The sequence below is a fragment of the Mesoplodon mirus genome (assembly GCF_964341445.2).
Source record: "Mesoplodon mirus genome assembly, chromosome: 5".
Lineage (NCBI taxonomy): Eukaryota > Metazoa > Chordata > Mammalia > Artiodactyla > Ziphiidae > Mesoplodon > Mesoplodon mirus.
In genome coordinates, this window is record NC_138980.1 from 93,019,439 (window position 1) to 93,043,352 (window position 23,914).

At 36.5% G+C, this 23,914-nt stretch overlaps 1 protein-coding gene across 3 annotated transcripts; it reads left to right on the forward strand.

Moving 5' to 3' along the window:
* Nucleotides 1-275: 275 nt before the first annotated feature.
* STARD4 (StAR related lipid transfer domain containing 4) lies at nucleotides 276-22,402 on the forward strand. 3 transcript variants are annotated; one of them, XM_082621424.1, is made up of 6 exons: nucleotides 276-660; nucleotides 10,512-10,637; nucleotides 11,596-11,645; nucleotides 15,341-15,467; nucleotides 16,349-16,463; nucleotides 17,736-22,402. In XM_082621424.1, the coding sequence occupies exons 2-6, from the start codon at nucleotides 10,533-10,535 to the stop codon at nucleotides 17,963-17,965; spliced, it is 627 nt and encodes a 208-aa protein (XP_082477550.1). In that variant the 5' UTR covers nucleotides 276-660; nucleotides 10,512-10,532; the 3' UTR covers nucleotides 17,966-22,402. The 3 variants fall into 3 exon arrangements, with proteins under 3 accessions (XP_082477550.1, XP_082477549.1, XP_082477551.1); XM_082621423.1 differs by having other exon boundaries at nucleotides 10,524-10,637; XM_082621425.1 differs by lacking the exons at nucleotides 276-660; nucleotides 10,512-10,637; nucleotides 15,341-15,467 and having other exon boundaries at nucleotides 11,582-11,645.
* Nucleotides 22,403-23,914: the final 1,512 nt, after the last annotated feature.

Here is a 23,914-nt window from a genome sequence, read left to right on the forward strand (position 1 = left end):
GTCGTCATTCACTCCCTCTTCGCGTTCATATTCTCCCAGCTGGATTTATTGCCACGCGAAATTCTTTCAGAATTAATTGGCCACAGGGTACTCTTCCAGAGCCAAACCCACAGGCGACTCCACACACGCAGGTGGCCCGGAGACCGTCAACTCTCACCCGACGCGGAATCAGTCCATCTCTCGGCGACCAATCAGCGCTCCGCACGCTGCCGCGCCAGCCAATCCCTGCAAACACACGTTGCTTCTGCCAACTTTTGCCGCTACCCACCCCCGGAGGCCAGTGTTCGAGCCGGGGGAGTGGTTGCGGGGTTCGGCCCGCCTTCCCCGGAAGGCTTGGTGCCTTCCAATTGGCTGCAACTGGCAGTGGCTTGGCGACCATTGGCTGCTGCCACCGGTGGCCTCGGCGGGCGGGGAAGCCGAGAGAGCTGTAGAGTTAGTATTGCAGAAAGCGTGAGTTTCCTGTCTACCTGGCACGCCTGATCTCGGTCGCACTCCTTGCTTCACCTCAAGTAGCCTTGAGTAGAAGCACGGAGGTGAGGCCGCCTGGAGGCGGGGCGACAGGGTCGTCTTCCCGGAGCTGCTCCGGGCAGTGGGCGAGGGAAGCCGTCGTGGAGGTCCAGGATGGCGGAACCGGCGGCCGGACGCGTGTGGACCTCACAGGTGAGAGAAAACTGAGGGCAAGGGTCACGCTGGTTGGATCCCAGGGCTTGCCCCTCTCCTCCTCCACCCAGTTCACCAGCGTTAGGACGCCGATTAGGCCTAAGTTACTTCATCTGTTAAATGGGGAAAGGGCGGTAATAACCTGGCTTCGGGGGGCCTGGGTGAAGATTCACTGAGATACCGTTCTGTGATGGGCACAGTGCTCCCTGGTTCTTAGTAGGTGCACAGACAACAGAAGGTCCATTCCCTCACACCAGGCTTTCACGGGGCTGTGTTGTTAAGAGGCAGTGTTTTCTGAGTGCTTACTATCTTCCAAGTTCGGTACTAAATATATTAACTCTTGTAATTCCTCAATAAATTAATGTTGCTGTTATCCCTAATTTACAATTAAGAAAGATTACCTGAGATTTTTTAGGTTCAGCAGCCAAGACAAAATACGGCAAATTCAACATGATGTCAGATTTTTAGAGTCTCTTGCAGCCTTTGATCAGCATCCAGTGTTTTACAGAATAGACCTTTAGTCTCTGGAGGCAGAGGTCCTGGGTTGGAATTCTGGCTCCATCACTTATGGGCTGTGTGATCTTGGACAAGTGACTTAACCTCCGTGTTGATACTTTTTCCCTTTCTGTAAAATAGAGACAATAATAGGATGGGCTCTTAAGGTTATTTATGAGGATTAAATGAAATAATACAATTTGAAGTGGCCAGAAAGGATGATCACGTAGTAAATGATCAATAAATGTTAGCTATTATTATTTTTTCAATAAAGGATTAGAGCATTAGGAGCTTGAACATTAACTTGGACTCAAACTTAAAGCTGTGACATTATTAGAAATTAATATTGTCTTAAGTGTTGTAAAAGTCTCATTGGTGTTGTAAAGCTTGTCCTAAAATAAGCCAAAGTGAGCACTGAATCGGAGTATCATCAGTCACATTGCAGATGAAGACTTACCCTGTTGCATTCCTGCTACAGCCAGTCTCAAAAATGAGAAACTACCATACTTGACTAATTGGAAAAGCTAAATTACTAATTCAAAATTGGTTGGCAATTAAGCCTATGCTGAAATTTTTATGTTAGGTAGAAAATATAATTTAATTTACAAGGCCTTGGTTTGCACATCTTGGGGAAGATCTATGGCATGTTAAATTGAAGCTCTTCACAAACATGAAACATATCAATCAGGTAATGGAAGGTAAAATGATTCTGATATGAGTTTCTTTAATACGTGAATTCTGACTCAATCATACTACATAAGTACAAACGGATTTTTATGGCATTCACATTTTATTAGAGGTTAAAATGTTTATTATATTCCATAGTTAATTAAAACCTATGGCCATTTCACTGACATTTGACAAAAATTAAAATTGTATCGGTCAAAGACTGTAGTGCTGATAGATGGCCTCAAGAAAATTTTTTAACCTGTGAAGGCTGCCTACTCAATGGTGGCAGCAACTGCCTACACTAATAGTCACTTCAAAAACATAAACATAGAAAACGTGACCAAAAAGGTTACAGTAAGAAAGAAAAAAGGTGGACATTACTCAGCACCTGGCTATAGAATTGTCAAGAGTATATAACCCATTTATGGAGCTGTTAGATTCTGATACACTTAAGTGGTACCTGTTTTCTCTGACATGTAAGTGTTGGAGAGTTTCCTGCTATAAGGTTCAGAATGGTATTTAAAACATTTCCTGACATTCTCCACAGATAGAGATTGCAATAGGGCATATTGCATGCTTTCTTTTCAATTAATGTGAGTGCCCTATTATATTAAGAGAGCACCAAGACCTTGATAACCCCAATATTGTTCCCCTATCCCCACCCCACCTTGGTTCTTGAGAGAGTCTCTGTCTTGCCTGTCTAAACACAGATGATCAGTTTAGAAAGTAACTGTTATTCCCTTTTGGACTTAACCCTTGCATGGATTTTTTTCATCAAGATTAACTGCCTGGTTAAATACTTCATTGGCTAAAAGAGAGACTTCCAAGTTTGTACTTACTTTATTTTCTTCCTTTCCTACCTCCTACTCCACCACCACTAGAGAGGCTCATTAATAGGAGTTTTTAACATTGGCAGGGGAGCTAACATAGTCTTAAGAGGGGTCCAGGAAAAAAGAGTAGAAATTAGGCAATGAGCTTGGCCAAAATATAAAAGGGCCCATAAGCCATATTAGGGAGTTTGGACTTTATACTAACCAGTAGGAGTGAATGATAACTAAGGTAAACACCTTAAAGTTTCAGATTCTCATCTTTATAGGTAGTTTTTATTGCTTACTTTTTGTATGCTAGATTTACCTAAAGGTAATGTTGTCTATGCTAACAGTAGCTTTCCACTTCATCTTTGATTTCTATCAAAGAGTTTTGAAAATACTCTTATCTGCTAGCCACAGGAACCTGGCATGTGACCTTTGGATTTAAAGAATGTTGTTTAATCATAATGATCCTTAGTAATGGATAAATTAAATTTCTTTTTCAAGTCCTCGCTAAGAACTTGTGTTTGTTTATAACATACCCTTAAATAAGGTCATTGACTGGCTATCAAGTTGGCAGTCTCTTGAGTGGAAATGGGATCTATTCCTGACTGGCAGACTTTTTAAATGAGCTAATCCACTTCTTACGGGTAGGATCTATAATTATTAAATATTTCACGTCACTTTCATAGATCCAAAATTCTATATTACTGACTTTTCTATATATACTTTCCCATGTTTCTGAAGGGATATGCCACCCCAAAACATGCCACTTCAGAATGAAGGTTACTTTGAGCTGAAGGCAATTAAGAAGCAGCAGACACAGAAAGAACTATTTTTCCTTCCACTATCTGCCTAAAAATGGGACATAAATATCCTTTGGTGAAGGTCTTCCCTCTTCTCTCTCCTATACCAGGAGAATAACTGCTATCACTGGAGATAGAAAGTTGACACTGAGATGGTCTACACAAACAAACTTCATTAAAATAGCCTTTACCTTTTTTTTTTTTGCCTTTACCTTTTATTAGTGTCTTCCCATATATTTATCTTGCCATAATTTACCACCCCTAGAAGCTCAAACCCCTTTTCCCTTGTCTTGTCATTTCTCCAGAGTTTATCACCCTTTAAGATGGTGCATAAGCTCCGGGTATATAAGCATCTCTGGGTCTCCAGTTATTTTCTATGAAAGCCTCTCTGCATAAAAAAATTAAATATTGACATCAAGTAAACTTTGCCTTTTTTTCTGTTTATCTTTTGTCAATTTAATTGAGGTCTCAGGGACAGGGCATAAGAGAATAGAGGAAAAGTGTTTTTTTTTCTTCCCTGAACTTCTGTATCATTTTATTTTATTTTTTTCCATTTCATATCTTTTTTCTTTATTTTTTCAGCCTTATTTGTTTGCAGTATTTACTCTTTTTTTTAACATCTTTATTGGAGTATAATTGCTTTACAATCGTGTGTTAGTTTCTGCTTTATAACAAAGTGAATTAGCTATACATATACATATATCCCCATATCTCTTCCCTCTTGCATCTCCCTCCCTCCCACCCTCCCTATCCCACCCCTCTAGGTGGTCACAAAGCACCGAGCTCATCTTCCTGTGCTATGCGGCTGCTTCGCACTAGCTATCTATTTTACATTTGGTAGTGTATATATGTCCATGCCACCCTCTCACTTTGTCCCAGCTTACCCTTCCCCCTCCCCATGTCCTCAAGTCCATTCTCTACTACGTCTGCGTCTTTATTCCCGTCTTGCCCCTAGGTTCTTCATGACCATTTTTTTTTTTTTTAGATTCCATATATATGTGTTAGCATACAGTATTTGTTTTTCTCTTTCTGACTTACTTCACTCTGTATGACAGACTCTAGGTCCATCCACCTCACTACAAATAACTCAGTTTCGTTTCTTTTTATGACTGAGTGATATTCCATTATATATATGTGCCACATCTTCTTTATCCATTCATCTGTCGATGGACACTTAGGTTGCTTCCATGTCCTGGCTATTGTAAATAGACCTGCAATGAACATTGTGGTACATGAGTCTTTTTTAATTATGGTTTTCTCAGGGTATATGCCCAGTAGTGGGATTGCTGGGTCATATGGTAGTTCTATTTTTAGTTTTTTAAGGAACCTCCATACTGTTCTCCATAGTGGCTGTATCAATTTACCTTCCCACCAACAGTGCAAGAGGGTTCCCTTTTCTCCACACCCTCTCCAGTATTTATTGTTTGTAGATTTTTTGATGATGGCCATTCTGACCGGTATGAGATGATATCTCATTGTACTTTTGATTTGCATTTCTCTAATGATTAATGATGTTGAGCATTCATTCATGTGTTTGCTGGAAATCTGTATATCTTCTTTGGAGAAATGTCTATTTAGGTCTCTGTCCATTTTTGGATTGGGTTGTTTGTTTTTTTCATATTGAGCTGAATGAGCTGCTTGTAAATTTTGGAGATTAATCCTTTGTCAGTTGCTTCATTTGCAAATATTTTCTCCCATTCTGAGGGTTGTCTTTTTGTCTTGTTTATAGTTTCCTTTGCTGTGCAAAAGCTTTGAAGTTTCATTAGGTCCCATTTGTTTATTTTTGTTTTTATTTCCATTTCTCTAGGAGGTGGGTCTAAAAGGATCTTGCTGTCATTTACATCACAGAGTGTTCTGTGTATGTTTTCCTCTAAGAGTTTGATAGTGTCTGGCCTTACATTTAGGTCTTTAATTCATTTTCAGTTTATTTTTGTGTATGGTGTTAGTGAGTGTTCTAATTTCATTCTATTACATGTAGCTGTCCAGTTTTCCCAGCACCATTTATTGAAGAGGCTGTCTTTTCTCCATTGTATATTCTTGCCTCCTTTATCAAAGATAAGGTGACCATATGTGCGTTAGTTTATCTCTGGGCTTTCTATCCTGTTCCATTGATCTATCTTTCTGTTTTTGTGCCAGTACGATACTGTCTTGATTATTGTAGCTTTGTAGTATAGTCTGAAGTCAGGGAGCCTGATTCCTTCAGCTCTCTTTTTCTTTCCCAAGATTGCTTTTGCTATTCGGGGTCTTTTGTGTTTCCATACAAATTGTGAAATTTTTTGTTCTAGTTCTGTGAAAAATGCCAGTGGTAGTTTGATAGGGACAGCATTGAATCTGTAGATTGCTTTGGGTAGTAGAAAGATCCCCATAAGGTTAACAGCTGATCTTTCAGCAGAAACTCTGCTAGCCAGAAGGGAGTGGCAGGACATATTTAAAGTGATGAAAGGGAAAAACCTACAACCAAGATTACTCTACCCAGCAAGGATCTCATTCAGAGAGACAGATAGAAATAGAAAATAGAAATTTTCTATTTCTTCCTGGTTCAGTCTTGGAAGGTTGTGCATTTCTAATCACAATGTTGATTCTTCCAATCCAAGAACATGGTATATCTCTCTATCTGTTTGTATCATCTTTAATTTCTTTCATCAGTGTCTTATAATTTTCTGCATACAGGTCTTTTGTCTCCTTAGGTAGGTTTATTCCTAGGTATTTTATTCTTTTTGTTGCAGTGTAAATGGGAGTGTTTTCTTAATTTCACTTTCAGATTTTTCATCATTAGTGTATAGGAATGCAAGAGATTTCTGTGTGTTAATTTTGTATCCTGCTATTTACCAAATTCATTGATTAGCTCTCATATTTTTCTGGTAGCATCTTTAGGATTCTCTATGTATAGTATCATGTCATCTGCAAACAGTGACAGCTTTACTTCTTTTCCGATTTGGATTCCTTTTATTTATTTTTCTTTTCTGATTGCTGTGGCTAAAACTTCCAAAACTATTTTGAATAATAGTGGTGAGAGTGGGCAACCTAGTCTTGCTCCTCATCTTAGTGGAAATACTTTCAGTTTTTCACCATTGAGGACAATGTTGGCTGTGGGTTTGTCACATATGGCCTTTATTATGTTGAGGTAAGTTCCCTCTATGCCTACTTTCTGGAGGGTTTTTATCATAAATGGGTGTTGAATTTTGTCGAAAGCTTTTTCTGCATCTGTTGAGATGATCATATGGTTTTTCTCCTTCAATTTGTTCATATGGTGTATCACATTGATTGATTTGTGTATATTGAAGAATCCTTGCATTCCTGGGATAAAGCCCACTTGATCATGGTGTATGATCCTTTTAATGTGCTGTTGCATTCTGTTTGCTAGTATTTTGTTGAGGATTTTTGCATCTATGTTCATCAGTGATATTGGCCCGTAGTTTTCTTTCTTTGTGACATCTTTGTCTGGTTTTGGTATCAGGGTGATGGTGGCCTCGTAGAATGAATTTGTGAGTGTTCCTCTGTCTGCTATATTTTGGAAGAGTTTGAGAAGGATAGGTGTTAACTCTTCTCTAAATGTTTGATAGAATTCTCCTGTGAAGTCATCTGGTCCTGGGCTTTTGTTTATTGGAAGATGTTTAATCACAGTTTCAATTTCAGTGCTTGTGATTGGTCTGTTCATATTTTCTATTTCTTCCTGGTTCAGTCTTGGAAGGTTGTGCATTTCTAAGAATTTGTCCATTTCTTCCTGGTTGTCCATTTTATTGGCATACAGTTGCTTGTAGTAATCTCTCATGATCCTTTCTATATCTGCAGTGTCAGTTGTTACTTCTCCTTTTTCATTTCTAATTCTATTGATTTGAGTCTTCTCCCTTTTTTTCTTGATGAGTCTGGCTAATGGTTTATCAATTTTGTTTATCTTCTCAAAGAACCAGCTTTTAGTTTTATTGATCTCTGCTATTGTTTCCTTCATTTCATTTTCATTTATTTCTGATCTGATCTTTATGATTTCTTTCCTTCTGCTAACTTTGGGTTTTCTTTGTTCTTTCTCTAATTGCTTTAACTGTAAGGTTAGGTTTTTTATTTGAGATGTTTCTTATTTCTTAAGGTAGCATTGTATTGCTATAAACTTCCCTCTTAGAACTGCTTTTGCTGCATCCCATAGGTTTTGGGTCATCGTGTTTTCATCGTTATTTGTTTCTAGGTATTTTTTGATTTCCTCTTTGATTTCTTCATTGATCTCTTGGTTATTAAGTAGTGTATTGTTTAGTCTCCATGTATTTGTATTTTTTTTACAGATTTTTTTCCTGTAATTGATATCTAGTCTCATAGTGTTGTGGTCAGAAAAGATTGATAAGATTTCAGTTTTCTTAAATTTACCAAGGCTTGATTTGTGACCCAAGATATGATCTATAATGGAGAATGTTCCATCAGCCCTTGAGAAGAAAGTGTATTCTGTTGTTTTTGGATGGAGTGTCCTATAAATATCAGTTAAGTACATCTTGTTTAATGTATCATTTAAAGCTTGTGTTTACTTATTTATTTTCATTTTGGATGATCTGTCCATTAGTGAGAGTGGGGTGTTAAAGTCCCCTAATATGATTGTGTTACTGTTGATTTCCCATTTTATGGCTGTTAGTATTTGCCTTATGTATTGAGGTGCTCCCTTGTTGGGTGCATAAATATTTACAATTGTTATATCTTCTTCTTGGATTGACCCCTTAATCATTATGTAGTGTCCTTCCTTGTCTCTTGTAATAGTCTTTGTTTTAAAGTCTATTTTGTCTGATATGAGAATTGCTACTCCAGCTTTCTTTTGATTTCTATTTGCATGGAATATCTTTTTCATCCCCTCACTTTCAGTCTGTATGTGTCCCTAGGTCTGAAGTGGGTCTCTTGTAGACAGCATATATATGGGTCTTGTTTTTGTATACATTCAGCCAGTCTATGTCTTTTGGTGGGAGCATTTAATCCATTTACATTTAAGGTAATTATCGATATGTATGTTCCTATTGCCATTTCCTTAATTGTTGGGTTTGTTATTGTAGGTCGTTTCCTTTTCTTGTGTTTCCTGCCTAGAGAAGTTCCTTTAGCATTTGTTGTAAAGCTGGCTTGGTGGTGGTGAATTCTCTTAGCTTTTGCTTGTCTGTAAAGGTTTTCAGTTCTCTGTCCAATCTGAATGAGATCCTTGCTGGGTAGAGTAATCTTGGTTGTAGGTTCTTCCCTTTCATCACTTTAAATGTGTCCTGCCACTCCCTTCTGGCTAGCAGAGTTTCTGCTGAAAGATCAGCTATTAACCTTATGGGGATTCTCTTGTGTGTTATTTGTTGTTTTTCCCTTGCTGCTTTTAATATTTTTTCTTTGTATTTAATTTTTGATAGTTTGATTAATATGTGTCTTGGCATGTTTCTCCTTGGATTTATCCTGTATGGGACTCTGTGTGCTTCCTGGACTTGATTCACTATTTCCTTCCGCATATTAGAGAAGTTTTGAACTATAATCTCTTCAAATATTTTCTCAGTCCCTTTCTTTTTCTCTTCTTCTTCTGGGACCCCTGTAATTCGAATGTTGGTGCGTTTAATGTTGTCCCAGAGGTCTCTGGGACTGTCCTCAATTCTTTTCTTTTTTTTTTTTCCTTTATTCTGCTCTGCAGTAGTTATTTCCACTATTTTATATTCCAGGTCACTTATCCGTTCTTCTGCCTCGTTATTCTGCTATTGATCCCTTCTAGAGAATTTTTTTTTTTTTTTGCGGTACGCGGGCCTCTTACTCTTGTGGCCTCTCCCACTGCAGAGCACAGGCTCCGGACGCGCAGGCTCAGCGGCCATGGCTCACGGGCCCAGCCGCTCTGCGGCATGTGGGATCTTCCCGGACCGGGGCACGAACCTGTGTCCCCTGCATCGGCAGGCAGACTCTCAACCACTGCGCCACCAGGGGAGCCCCCTTCTAGAGAATTTTTAATTTCATTTATTGTGTTGTTCATCATTGTTTGTTTTCTCTTTAGTTCTTCTAGGTCCTTGTTAAACGTTTCTTGTAATTTCACCATTCTATCGCCAAGATTTTCGATCATCTTTACTATCATTATTCTGAATTTTTTTTCAGGTAGACTGCCTATTTCCTCTTCATTTGTTAGGTCTGTTGGGTTTTTACCTTGCTCCTTCATCTGCTGTGTTTCTCTGTCTTCTCATTTTGCTTAACTTACTGTGTTTGGGGTCTCCTTTTCGCAGGCTTCAGGTTTATAGTTCCCGTTGTTTTTGTTTTAAAATGATCACATTATAGAATCCCTCATTATATTAAGTTTATTATCTTTAAAGATTAGTAATCATTTCCCTTTTAAAGTATTGTTGAACAATAACATACCTTTGGAATTATTAATGATATAGTACTTTCCTCTCTGTATAGTTAAAATTATTGCCTTAAAATTATAAACCACTTATTTATGCTGTACTTATGGTTCTAAGGTCTTCATATCACCTCCTATGTTACACAGATACCTCACTGAATCCTATGACACTTCATCAAATGAAATAAAACATTGAAGACAATAGAGTTCTTCAAACTTTTGAAATTCTTCAGAGGTCTCTAGTCCTATCCTTAAAGGATGTAAGAGAAGGTTTCCAATTGTGGTTGTCATTTGTTTGCTAGAATGAGTCCTATATCTGTTGGCTGGTAAAATGAAAATTTTCAGTGGCTGAATCTCTAAGGAATTTTAAAAGAGTTTATGCCTTGTGTGTTATTTTTGTATTTTTGAAAAAGCACTATTTTTTTCTTTAAGTTACCTGGAATTTTATAATTTATTCTTTTGGGTTAGATTCTATTAGAAAGGGAAATAGTATTGTATTTTATTTTTTATATGAGTGATTTTAATAACTCAGCATACATGATTCTTATCCCTATGTGTTCCACACCTTGGAAGCTTTTAGAAAAAAAAAATCTAGGCCAGGTCTTACCCTCAGGGATCCTGATTAGTTGATTTGGGATGGGGTCCAGGTATAGGTATCTTTTACAATTCCCCAGGTGATTCTTTTATGAAGCCATATTTGAGACCCATTGGTCTACTGCATCTAACTCTGGTGTTTGCTGATGATAATATTAGTCTCTGTAACAGGGAAAACAAATGGAACACCTGCCTGATGCAGCTGTTTTGGCGACTAGACTTAAAAACACTCTCATCCAATACCACAGCCTTGAAGATGAAAAGTGGCGAGTTGCTAAGAAAATGGTAAATTAATTAAATTACTTATGTATGAGGGTGTATCTTCTGTCTAATGAGCTGGTGGATGACTTTCAAAATGGTATGGAAAAATATGGACCATACTTTAGATGAATGTGTGGGATAGATAAACGTGCTAATAAAGTTGATGGTTTACTGTCTCATAAAGGAAGGAACATAGTAATCCTGCACTGCTTTCATTAGTTCTTCAGATATTGGACACAAGAATAGACTCATGGCAACAAGATTGTAAAGAGCAGCCTCTCAAGTCAGTAAATAAAATGTGTCATTGTCAGTTTAAGGAAGTATAGTAATTGATAATTTGAAATTGTTTCAGATATTTTAACAAGTCTTTGAGAATGGCCAGTTAGTATTCTTTTTTTACCAATATGACGTACCTGAGTGTTGACAGAGCCAATCCTCGAACCCAGGACTCTTCCAGTTAAGTCCTCTGGCTATTCTGCTGTTCAGAATTTCTTGGGAAACGATCTGGAAAAAAGTGTAGGGACTAATTCAAGGTAGCACTGTCATAATAGATTTGAATTGTTTAATTTTAAAAAGATGTGAGCAAGTTCAGAATGAAGTATTTAACATTTCTTTTATCTCAGTCTAAATGTGTCAGTAATGGTAAATAGATGAGATTGGAATGAGGCAAATAATAATGGCCAATGAGATAGTGCCATCACCGAATCTTAACAGTGTTTTGGTGTCATTAGCTATTGAAAAACCTTTTGTAGGGGTTTGTAATTTAAGTAAGATGTGTACTACTTTCAGATAGAGAAGAAATTCAGATATGGATTATTTTATGGTATAAATTACTTTTGCATATTTCTTTGAATATTTACTTATGTTTTATTTTCATGCAAAAGCTAATGTTGTAGAGTTTATGAAATTATCAGTTTTATATCCAGGTTTATATCCAGATATTATATGTAATTATCAGTATACACTGTTTTTATTTTTCTAGAAAGCTGTAACAATTTGGAGGAAACCTTCAGAAGAATTTAATGGATATCTGTAAGTAAATTCCTGTAGTGTTACATAGCTTTTAGGACATTGCTAAACTTCAGATATATACACACCTACACACATGATCACTGAAAGATCATTGCCAGTAAAATTTGGCTTTTGCTTTAAGATGTTAAACTTTCTGAGAAGCAAATCCTGTTATGAATTCAAAGCCTTTAAAATGTCCATATCCCTGGTGGACAGAGTTGGTGGTGAGGGGATTATAATGATATCATAATGATATCAGATAGCTGATAAAATCTTAATTTCTTACTATGGTGTATAAGACCCTTCTAATATTCTTTCTGCATTTATTCAGTGCTGTAGCATATTTTATTCTAAGAAATTTATCTTGAAGAAATCATGGGAAAATTAATAGTTATTTAAACTTGTCTCTTCCATCACAGTATTACTTAAAATATTAAAAATTACAAACAACCCGAATAATCAATTGTTGGGGAATGATTAAATTATAAAATGTGCTATTTTACAGTCTTTAAAAACATAATAAAATGCTCAAGATACAATGAAAAGTGAATAAAGCAGAATACTAAACTGTATGTAGCACAATCATGGGTTGACTTTAAATATATATTTTTTATATATTAAAATGTTTTATTTAACACAAAATATATACCTCTAGATGTCAGTTTTATGTGTGATTTTTATTTCTGTTTTTTGCGTATAGTTGAACATGAATTATGCCTTTAACCAGTAAAAAAATACTGTTTTTTAAAGCCAGAGGAGATAATTGCCATGTGAAATTGGAGCGGAATAGTCACATCCTTGGGACTCAGCACTTTTTAAAATGAAACTGTTGACTGAACTTACTATATACAGAGTATTTTGAAGTGTATTACCAAAGATAGCATTTCCAGGAAGATAAGTTGTACAGTATTTATGAGAAGGACAGGGAAACTGGAGTTGGATTAAACATTGTAAGCAAGTGTAGAAGTTAATCCTTTAGATTATCCCTGCTGGGGCTGAAAAAGTGTAAAAAGTGCCAAAGAAGCACTATGCTTGGTGATATGGAAAAACTTCATAGGGGAACTAATATTGGAGTGGAGTCTTAAAGAACGAATAGGTATTTCTTAGGGATGAAGGATAAATTCATATTCTAGGCAGAGAGAATTTCATTTACTACGTTCACACAGATGGGAAACACTTTAAGGAGTTTATTTAGGGAAGTTGAAGTTGTGTTTGTATAGCTGGAGCATTAAGTATGGGGGTGGGGAGAGGATGTCTGAAGGATTTTTTTTTTTTTTTTTTTTGCCATACGCGGACCTCTCACCGTTGTGGCCTCTCCCGCTGTGGACGCGCAGGCTCAGCGGCCATGGCTCACGGGCCCAGCCGCTCCGCGGCATGTGGGATCTTCCCGGACCGGGGCACGAACCTGTGTCCCCTGCATCGGCAGGCGGACTCTCAACCACTGCGCCACCAGGGAAGCCCTGAAGGATTTTTGAATTCTAAACTAAGGCATTCAGTTTTGCGTTACCTACTGCTCAACCCTACCCATACATCCCAAGTCCTCAGAGGATTTTGCATTTATTCTAATAACAATTGTGAAAGACAGAAATGAGCATGGAAAATTTAGAGAAGAGCTTGTATCCTGGGGGTCCATGGCTAGTTTCTTGAAATGTCCCTAAGATTGTATACAAAGTTTTGTGACAATGTGTATATTCCTGGGAAGAGATCTGTGGCTTTTTTCAGATTCTTAAAGAGTTATATGATCAGAAGAGCTAGAAACTGATGCAGTGTTGAGTTGGACACACAGTTCCCAAACTAAGGACATAGCATGGGAGTTGAAAAGGACAAATGAACTTGAAAGAGATTTATGATAGTGATGGTGGTGGTGATGATGATGATGGCGATGATAACTAACATTTATTGAAAACCAGATATTGTTCTAAGCAGTTTACGTTTGGAAAATCATCTTGATGAAACATGGTGACTTATTAGTTCTGACTATTGGAATGGGGTTAAGAGAGAAAGAAGAGTCCAAATTGAATCCTAGATTTCTAATTTGTGCCTGAAGTAATTTGTATTACCCACCTCCTACCCCCACCCTCACCCCAAGTTAGAGAACACAGGCAGAAGAGCCGACTTAGGATGGAACATAATATAAGCTTGAGCTTGAGAGATTTACAAAATGATAAAAAGGCTTCAGATATTTAAAAAGAGAAAAGAGACCCCTGAAAACAATGATGGAGTTAAAGCCAATCTATCTCTCTTTTCTTTCCTCCCCAGAGATAACTACTCTCTTGAAGTTGTGTGTATTATTCCTATTTCACACTTTGACCGTGTGTGTGTGTGTGTGTGTGTGTGTTTGTTTTAGTAATGCGCTTTAATTTTTTCTGTTCAATACTGTGTTTTCAAGAGTTACCCATGTTGTTACATGTTGATCTAGTCTTTCACTTCTGTATTCATATACCACAATGTGTTTATCTGTGTTTGCAAGTTTGCCTACTGATGAATTTTCAGGTTGTTGTGAATTCTTCTCTACAGTAAGCTTTTTGGTACATGTCTCCTTCTACACACATGTATCATTTTCTTGGGATGTGCCTGTGTCTTAGGGACATACATCATCCCACTTTACTGCATGTTGCCAAATTGCTCTCTAAAGTGGTGGTAGCACTTTGAGAGTTCTAATTCCCTTCCATTCAACACTTGTTATTAAGTTTTTAATCTCTGCCGGTTTTTCAGGGGTATGAGATGGTATCTTGCTAGTTGATTATGAGTGAAATTGAGCATCTTCTCTAAGTTTATTGACATTTCAGGTCAACCTTGTCCTTTGCTCATCTTTTGTTTGGATTGTCCTCTTCTCATTGTTTCATAGGAATTAATCATGTATCCTCTATAATAAGTATATATCTGTATATATGTGTTGCACTTATCTTCTTCCACTCTGTGGCTAGTTTTTAAAGAAATTACTTATTTTGTCATTTGTGGTATGTAAGTTTTAAATTTTAACCATCTTGTGTAATTTGTGTTTTTGTGTGTTTTATGTATTCAAGTAATCCCCCTGTATCCTGAGGTCACAAAGATGGTCACTTGTATATTTTTCTCTAAATTAAAAATTTTTACCTTTTACATAGTGGTATTTAGTCTATCTGGATTTATTTTGAATGATGTGAAGTAAGAATCCAGTTTTTATTCTCTCTGTTAGGATAACTATTGAATCCAAACAATATTTTTGAACTAGTATATCTTTTTCCTACTGGTATGTAATGCCACCTTTGAAATATGTCAAGTTCTGATATTATTCATGAGTCAATCCTGGGCATTCTATTCTTGGGTGACCTATATTTCTATTCCTAATAAAAAGGTTTCAAAAGTTAGGGTAAGAATATGCATATACTAATAACATGTTAGAGCATAGCTGGGAAAAGAACAGCATACGAAATAAATAGAAGCATTACAGTGTTCTACAGACTGCTCTTGGCTACACCATAACATGAAGGTATTTTACTATGTTCATGATAATGCATAAGATAGCCTTCAGATCTCTTATTAGATTTGAGGACGTTTTAGAGTACATTCTGATGAAATAATTGACAGAACCTAATTTATCAGAAAAGTCGGGATTTACTCTTTTTAAAAAATCTTCATTAAATTTTATTTTTTTTTGATGTGAGCTCTGAACTGTGAGAACATGCTGAAAATTTTCATTCTAATAGCATTTGACTTTAATATGTTTTCTCCAGCTTCAAAGCCCAAGGTGTTATAGACGATGTCGTCAATAGTGTAATAGACCATATACGCCCAGGTCCCTGTCGCTTGGATTGGGACAGCTTAATGACCTCATTGGATATTTTGGAGTACTTTGAAGAGGTATTTGTTTAGAAATGTTGCTTCAAATTGTGTGTGTGTGTGTGTGTGAGTGTTTGGGTGAGTGTGTGTGTGTGTGGGTGTATGTATGCACATGTGCACGTGAACACGTGTGTATACTTGCATTCATTATATTCATTGCTTTGAGAATAAGTAGTCATGGCAAAGATCTCACAGGGGAATCCTTGCTGCCTTTTAAAAAGCTTGAGTTTCCTCATATTAACTAAGGAGTGTTAGTCAGAACTGAGTTTGTTTTCTGCAATAGCTTTACCCTTGCTGCTTAAGAAAATCATCAGTGTCTTTAATTGTAAAACTTTAGCTGAGGTTCTGAAATCTAAAATTCTGAAAATACCACCATCATATTCAGGTTTCTAGGTAATAGAATGTAGGTTTTCCATTACTATTTAGCCAAAATCAAAGATAAAAATGCCACCTTAGGCATTAGAGAATTATGTAACCTAAGTGGCTTTCTTTCTTTGTCTGTTTTTATTAATTCATTCCTTGCCATGTTTGAATTCCTTTATTGACATATTTGGTGTCTTAGTCAAAGTACTTGTGGATTTTATCTTATACACCTACAGTCTATACTACCTGCTTCCACTTTTATCATATAGGATAAGAGGTGACTCTACTGAAACAGAGATTAGGATACTGGGTAACTTACCTCTGTGTTTTGATTGTATATCCTCTTCAAGTCCATACAGTCACCGTGAGATATAGAATAGAGATCTAAACCTGTCAGAATCACTGTAAGAAATGTTATTAATATTTATTATAACACATTTCAAGTGAGTGTTAATTTTTTACTAAAGATTAACTTATGATATATGAGTCTATGTATGTGTTTCCTATAGTACTAACAGCTGTTACCTGTTCTCTTTCAGAATTGCTGTGTGATGCGTTATACTACTGCTGGTCAGCTTTGGAATATAATTTCCCCAAGAGAGTTTGTTGACTTCTCCTATACTGTGGACTATAAAGAAGGGCTTTTATCCTGTGGTAATTGTCTCAAAACCTTTTACTTTCTCTCGGTTTGTTTTAAACTTTGTTTTCTAGGCTGGATGTTTCTACACAAGATATATTTGCAACTTTCATAGTTATTTAAAAAATTTTTATTTTATTTAATTAATTTATTTTTGGCTGCATTGGGTCTTCGTTGCTGCGCATGCATGGGCTTTCTCTAGTTGTGGCGAGCGGGGGCTGCTCTTTGCTGCGGTGCGTGGGCTTCTCATTACGGTGGCTTCTCTTATTACGGAGCTTGGGCTCTAGGCACGTGGGCTTCAGTAGTTGTGGCATGCGGGCTCAGTAGTTGTGGCTTGTGGGCTCTAGAGTACAGGCTCAGTAGTTGTGGCACATGGGCTCTGTTGCTCCGCGGCATGTGGGATCCTCCCGGACCAGGGATCGAACCTGTGTCCCCTGCATTGGCAGGCAGATTCTTAACGACTGCTGCGCCACCAGGGAAGTCCCCATAGTTATTTTATAATCACTAAGCTCTGTTTGCAAATGCTAAACCCTAGGGATTAAAATAACAATATCGAGAAGGTTTTTGCAATCTTTCTGATGAGTTTTTGTTCCCCGTTACACAGTATCCTTCAGGTCACAGCTAACAAATATGGAACGCATGACTGCCTCTAAGAAAGGGATCTAGTCGTTGGGTTTCCTTCTAAGTCACTCTCAAGAAACAGCTTCTTAGTCATATACTTAGAAAAAATAGGCTTGGTATGTGTTAGAGTACTTTTCCTTCCTTGATCTGTGTAATATTTTTCTTTTCAAAATTAAAGATACTATTAGAAGGCTCCTGCTTTCTAAAATATATCTATACGTAAATTAATATTTTTGTATGTACGATATATTTGAGTTGGCAGTTGTAGGTACACATCTACCTGTTTAATCTGAACCAGCCAGAACCAAAGTTTGATATGGTAGTGCCTGTGGGGAGCAGTGGTTGTACATAGGTTTGATTATTAGTACCTTGAGGCCTGGCTGCTACAGAGAAGATTTGTAGTTTCCAAGGAGTTACCAAGATGACATGATGCCATTTATTCTGAAGGGATTAGAACTTTCCCCATTACATATCTACCAGCCTCTGTCAGAATTCCACTTAGTAATTATCTTTTTCATTCTTCCACGGTCACTCTTGGGGCTTAATTTTCATCTACATGGATGAGAAGAAAAATATGTAAATAAGAAATCTGATAATATTTTTTAGTGAGAGTTTTAGATTAATGTCAGTCATTGCTATTAATAGTGTCATTTTAAATTGCCTTGTAGGGGTAAGTCTTGACTGGAGTGAAAAGAGATCAGAATTTGTTCGTGGATACAACCATCCCTGTGGTTGGTTTTGTGTTCCTCTTAAAGACAGTCCAAACCGGAGTCTTTTGACAGGCTATATTCAGACGGATCTGCGTGGAATGATTCCCCAGTCTGCAGTAGATACAGCCATGGCAAGCACTTTAATCAACTTCTATGGTGATTTACAAAAAGCCTTACAAAAGGCATAATATGTTTAAATTTATAGTATTATATTCCCTGAATCAACTCTCTCTCTTAGCTGCATGGCCTGTAAAAATCATCCTTTCCTGTCTTCTGCATAGCCTGTAGAAAATTTTGAGATGTTTTTGGTTTATTTTATTCCTAAAGTAAATAGCTATCTAGTGTGGGCATTTCAGTTTTCCTAAACAGTTATTTGCACATTGTTTGGTATGGTGATATGTCTAGGAATGGAGAGTATGACAGAAATCCACCAAGAAGTAGATATAGTTCTTTGACACAAATTCTTAAGAAATTGAATAGTGCCCCAGTATGAATATTTTGGCTACTTAGAAATTAGAGAAAGCCACGCTTCATGCTGGTAGGTTAAAATCACCTATTTTAGAGCTTTATGAACATTCTGTAAAAGTTTTAATTTTGGGAGGAGTTAAATATTAATGCGTCTCGTATGCTCTGAGTTCAACAATATCTTGGACTAAAGAAGAAAAGCTCTTCTCTATACTTTATAAAGATGAACTTCATTGTCAGTTGACTTGTACTACTTTACCTATTGAAAATATCAGAAATAAGAAAAGAATAGGTATCATAGTAAAATGTAACTCAGTTTTGATACCTGGATAGCATTATTTTATAGATATCTTTAAAAATATATTCATATCTTTATGGGCTTTTATTTGGGGAGTCTTAAAAGCATTTATGAATGATTAAGACAGTGTGAAAAACTGCCAGATATGTGCTGGGACACCACATTGATTGGACAGTATTCTGGGTTATGTGAAATGGGTGGTGTTATCCAATACTGACCAATAGATAATCATCTCTCTAGAAAGTCAAATTCAGTGAATGTTTTATACATGTTTGAGTTTTAAATGTGTCACTCAACTCATAAAGTATAACTACGTCATAAGCATTCACAATTGTGATGTAACTTCAGTCTGGAACTAGAACAAATGCATTCATAGATTTATCTAAATGCCAGGATGAGTCATTTTATAACTAGAATGGACTATAATATGTCCCTCGATTCTGTGGCTGCATTAAATGAACATTCCTAAATGATTTTAACATTCCACATGGTCTTTGGCTTTTGAACTATCCACCTAGTTTACATCTAAGATGAGAACTTGAGGGAACTCAGGGTCCGTGCAAATTTTTGTCTGTATTTATATTTGTGTACATGCACACATCTTGAAATCTGTTCCAGTGTTCAATGTGAGTTATTTATGTGTTATTATTACTGTTCCCACTGTTTCATTTTCTCTTCTTTTTTTTTTTTTTTTGGTTAATATGGGGTAAAGAGAGCTCTGGAAATAGTATTTATTAGATAGGCCACAAAAAGCACAAAACTGTATAGTGGTTCAATTGCATGAAGGTGTGATCTGTGTTTTACTTTCCTGTGTTTTCCTGAGTGTAAAGAAAGCATAAGTCATAGTTCTTCAGACACATTTTGCTAAAGTAGAAAAAGTAGAGCTGACTTATTTTTATTTTTTTGGTATGGAGATGATGTTCAAAAAAAGCAAAAGGTGGCAGCACCATAATATCCATAGTGAATAATCTCACAAATTTTAGATTGAAAATAGTTTGTTTCAAGGTATGATAGAAGCAATGCACAAACGATCCTATGTTCTTAACTTGAAATTTATTAATCACCAATATGTTTTTCCAAATTGACTATAATTTTTGAGCTGCTGGATTTCTCTGCTACTTTTTTTTTTTTTTTTTTTTTTGTGGTACGCGGGCCTCTCACTGCCGTGGCCTCTCCCGTTGTGGAGCACAGGCTCCGGACGCGCAGGCTCAGCGGCCATGGCTCACGGGCCCAGCTGCTCCGCGGCATGTGGGATCTTCCCCAACCGGGGCACGAACCCGTGTCCCCTGCATTGGCAGGAGTACTCTCAACCACTGCCCCACCAGGGAAGCCCTCTCTGCTACTTTTTTTTTCTTGCAATAGGGAAAGAGAAATGAGCAGTTTAGCTTTCAGTTTTGCAGGGAAATTGTTAAATGTTAATTTTGACTCAATCTATTGTCTTTTATTTGGTTTTATTAGTGTAGAGCAGGAGGTTTCTTACATTCCAGTATTCAGTCTAGCATGGCAAAATACCAGCAGATGTCCAATTATAGGGTGCCGAGATTGGGTAAGTTTGCAACAAGATGTACATTATTATAAGGGCTATTATTGCCTGAGCTGGGTGCCACTAATAAACTGTCCACTTTCAGCTACTCTGTGTTCCCTTTGTTTTTTGTAACTTATACCTCCAACTAGTGATGACATAATCCACTGTTGAATGAGGACCCATTGCAGGTAACAAGACCCTCATGGAAAAATTTTCATTGCAATGTTGAGCCGTATGATGGATTGAAGAATTATATTTGAATTACCTGAAATGTATATGCAGCTTCTAGATGGCACTTTAAATCTGCTGGGCTCTAGCTGCGTACTTAAAAAAAAAAACAACACAGCTTTATTGAGGTATAATTTCCAATGCTATACAATTTACCAGTTGTAAGTATACAATCCATTGATTTTTGAATACATTTATAGTTGTGCAGCCATCACAACAGTCCAATTTTAGAATAGTTCTATCACCCAAAAGATCCCTTTTGCGTGTTTGCTGAGTCATACATAACCAAAGTTTAGCACAGTTGCTAGTATACAGAAGATGATGGAAAAGATTAGAGCACGTTTTGTTTGGTTTTGTTTTCAAGAGTAGAGGTGTATTTGATTCTAAGCTCAGGAATCTTGTGATAATGTATTAAATATGTTATGTCAAATATCATAATGCTATGAAATTTAACAGTGTGGATTGGGATTAATATTAACATGTAATAGAGTCTGCTGTTTCTATAGCAGTGCTGTAGAATAGAAAAATAATGTGAGCCATATATGTAATTTAAAATTTTCTAGCAGCAGCATTAAAAAAATTAAAAGAAACAGCTGAAGTTAATTTTAATAATACAGTACATTTCACTCAGTATATCCAAAATACTATCATTTCAACATGTAATCACTGTAAAAATCTTTAAGATAGCTTACATTCTTCTTTTATACTAATTTTTTGATTTCTGGTGTATAGTTTACTAATTTGGGCTAAACACATTTCAAGTTAATTTTAATAACTTTTAATAACACACAGTTCTATATTAATCTGTATATTAATTTGTCTTTCTATAATATGAAGTAGAGAATTTCATAGAATCACTCTCTTAAATACAAAATCTTTTCTGTTCTCTGAAGCCTTCAGTGCTTGCTAAACGTGGACTCCTTAACATTAGAAATAAATCAGTTGTAATTGTCAGTAAAATAAAAATTACAGCCCCAAAAGATTTTCCTTTGAAGATAATTAACTTTTCATAGGGCAGCTGATGAAATGAAAGAATAGAATCTGCCTTGTAGTTATGTGGTTGATTATTTTCTCTGGCTTATAGCTAGTTTGTATTAGAAACACGTGTATGCAGGAAACACTTGGCATAGTAGTGTTTTCAGTACATATACCTATTTTTTTAAGGAAATTAGTTTCATACAAGAAAAAAATAATTTATCATAAGTGATACTTCTGCATGAAATATTAGTTTGTATTGATAATCCTTGATTAATCCTTGAAGTTTAACACAATACTCAGCAAAAATAATTATGAGAATTTAGTGTTCTGCAGTTATGTATAATATAAACTGCTAGAGTATTAAAGACAGATTGTTAATGTTAAAAATCTCTTCATTTCACTGTTCATTGAGGTTGGATATATTTGAAACTGTAGATTTCTATATGTAAAATTATCTCCCAATAAAAAAGTCCTTTCTTACTCTCCTCCCTCTTTCTTTCCTAACTGAAGGACATTTTATCAACACTCAAGTTGAATTAAATTAACCTCTCAAGCTAAAAACTCTGTAATGGAGGTTGCCTCTGGAGAAGATAGGAAAACATTGCACAATTTAAACTCCTAATGTCTATTGAGCTTTTAGGTATGAGTAATTCCCTTTGATGTGGATAAAAGCTTTACCTGTTTATTTAAGAACACGCTAGCATCCTTAGAATCAGTTGTTAAAATCCAGTTTCTTTTAATTAAGTGGATACTGTAGCTATCCCAAACCTATGCATAAATTAACAGAACCCAGAAAAGCTAGGGGACTTGACCAGGTGTCCATTAGACCCTGTGTTGTATAATTACTTGTCCAGTCTATCTCCCATGCCTTTCTTATTCAAATTCCAGAAGTAGGGGATGGTGGGATCTGAGCTTAGGAGAAACATTAGATTAATCCCAGAGCACAGGAAATTGGAATTATAATTTCTGTATTATTTTGTTGTTTCCAAAGATTTACATGTATGGTTAAATAAAAATTCATCTCTTGCAATTCAATAAAAGCTATACTATATATAGATTTTATTTTTAAGAAGTTTATATTTCTTTTATGGGCCAATGTGTAAAGCTGGAACCTTCATTAAACTAATAAGAGCATGCATTAATATAATAAAATGTGTATTTATTTTAAAATTTCTATGAAATATATCAGAATAAAATTTCTAGACGCTTGTGTATTGACCATTTATACTATCTAAGTTGCTTTAACCTTATCTGAATTTAAAGTATGTAGTTTAGCTTCCTGAACTCTTACAAAAGAAAAATATAAGCTGGAAAATTAAGATTAACAATGCATATGCTAATCCCTTGCCAATGTCTCATATAATATTAGCCACAATACTGCTGAATTTTGATTTGCTGTTATATAGCAAGGATGATGACATATTCTGCTCTTACCACTGTAAAATATAGGTAAGGTTTATTGCATACATTTTTAAATGATTGTACTAACTTGATTAGCAATTGTAGTGATGATTTCCTTTGGAGTTAAAAAAGGTGGAAGTGATTACAAAGGAACTGTTGATCTATATTATAAGAAAGCAGTTATGGATGCTGTGGGAGATATGCAGTAGAAAATATGACTATTAAGTGGTTTAAACAAAGAGAGTCGGGGATTCCCTGGTGGTCCAGTGGTTAGGACTGATTGAACCTGCTGAGGGTTCAATCCCTGGTCGGGGCACTAAGATCCCATAAGCTGTGCGGTGTGGCCAAACAAACAAAAAACAAAAACAAAAAAACACACAAAAAACAAACCAAATAGGGAGTTATTTTCCTCATTTAATGAAAAATCTGGATGTCGGTAATTATTAGTATTAGGATGTCAGGGCCAGTGTTTCTTCAGTTCTCATATTTTCCTCAGATATGATAGGTGACCAACTAGCCCTGGAAATTACATGTGCATTCAAGTAAAGAAGAAGCAGGGGAAGGCATGGTACTACTCATCCGTCTCTTTTATCAGGAAAGTAAAAGCTTTTCCAGAGCCTCCAATAGCTTTTCTTTCTAGTAGTCTGGGTCACGTGACTACCACTAGCTGGGAAGGCAAGTATTTCCAGCCTATTGGAGAAAGGGTTGTTAATGACTCTGGCTAGCCAATCGTAGCATCTCTCAGTGGGTCACCTCTGGAAAGTGTGTATAGAGCTCCTTTCAATGTCAATAGGAAAACGACAGACTCACAAAACAGAAATGAAAATAGCAAAGTAGTCCTTCACTCCTCCATGAAACATTGATTAGGCCCCTTCCATATGGCAGATTCTACATAGCTGTCCGTCACTGAGGTAATGAGGTGATGGAGCTTCCTCGGAAGGTTGTTAATTAATGGTTGGTGTCACATGGTATCCAATGTGAATGACTTATGTTTATAGTACACCATTTCTACTCCTCTGGAGCAAAGGGTCCACTATGGATGAAGACTTCTAGACCAGGAGATGACAGAAAATTGCTGGAAAACATGAAATGCAAATGTATCCCAGGAGATAGAGGGTGGATCCATGTTACTTGTGTTAGCTGTACAGATGATTAGTGGGGTGTAGTATTCTGCCAATAAAAATTATGGAGGAAGCATAGTGTACAAATACCAAAACTGGCTTTTTACTCATTATTTGGATG

Bases quoted from the DNA above. Each gene is read 5' to 3' on its own strand.
- STARD4 (XM_082621423.1), top strand. From the start codon at position 622: ATGGCGGAACCGGCGGCCGGACGCGTGTGGACCTCACAG. The intron at 15,468-16,348 runs GTATTTGTTTAG...GTTCTCTTTCAG, and splicing joins TTTTGGAGTACTTTGAAGAG to AATTGCTGTGTGATGCGTTA. The intron at 16,464-17,735 runs GTAATTGTCTCA...ATTGCCTTGTAG, and splicing joins AGAAGGGCTTTTATCCTGTG to GGGTAAGTCTTGACTGGAGT.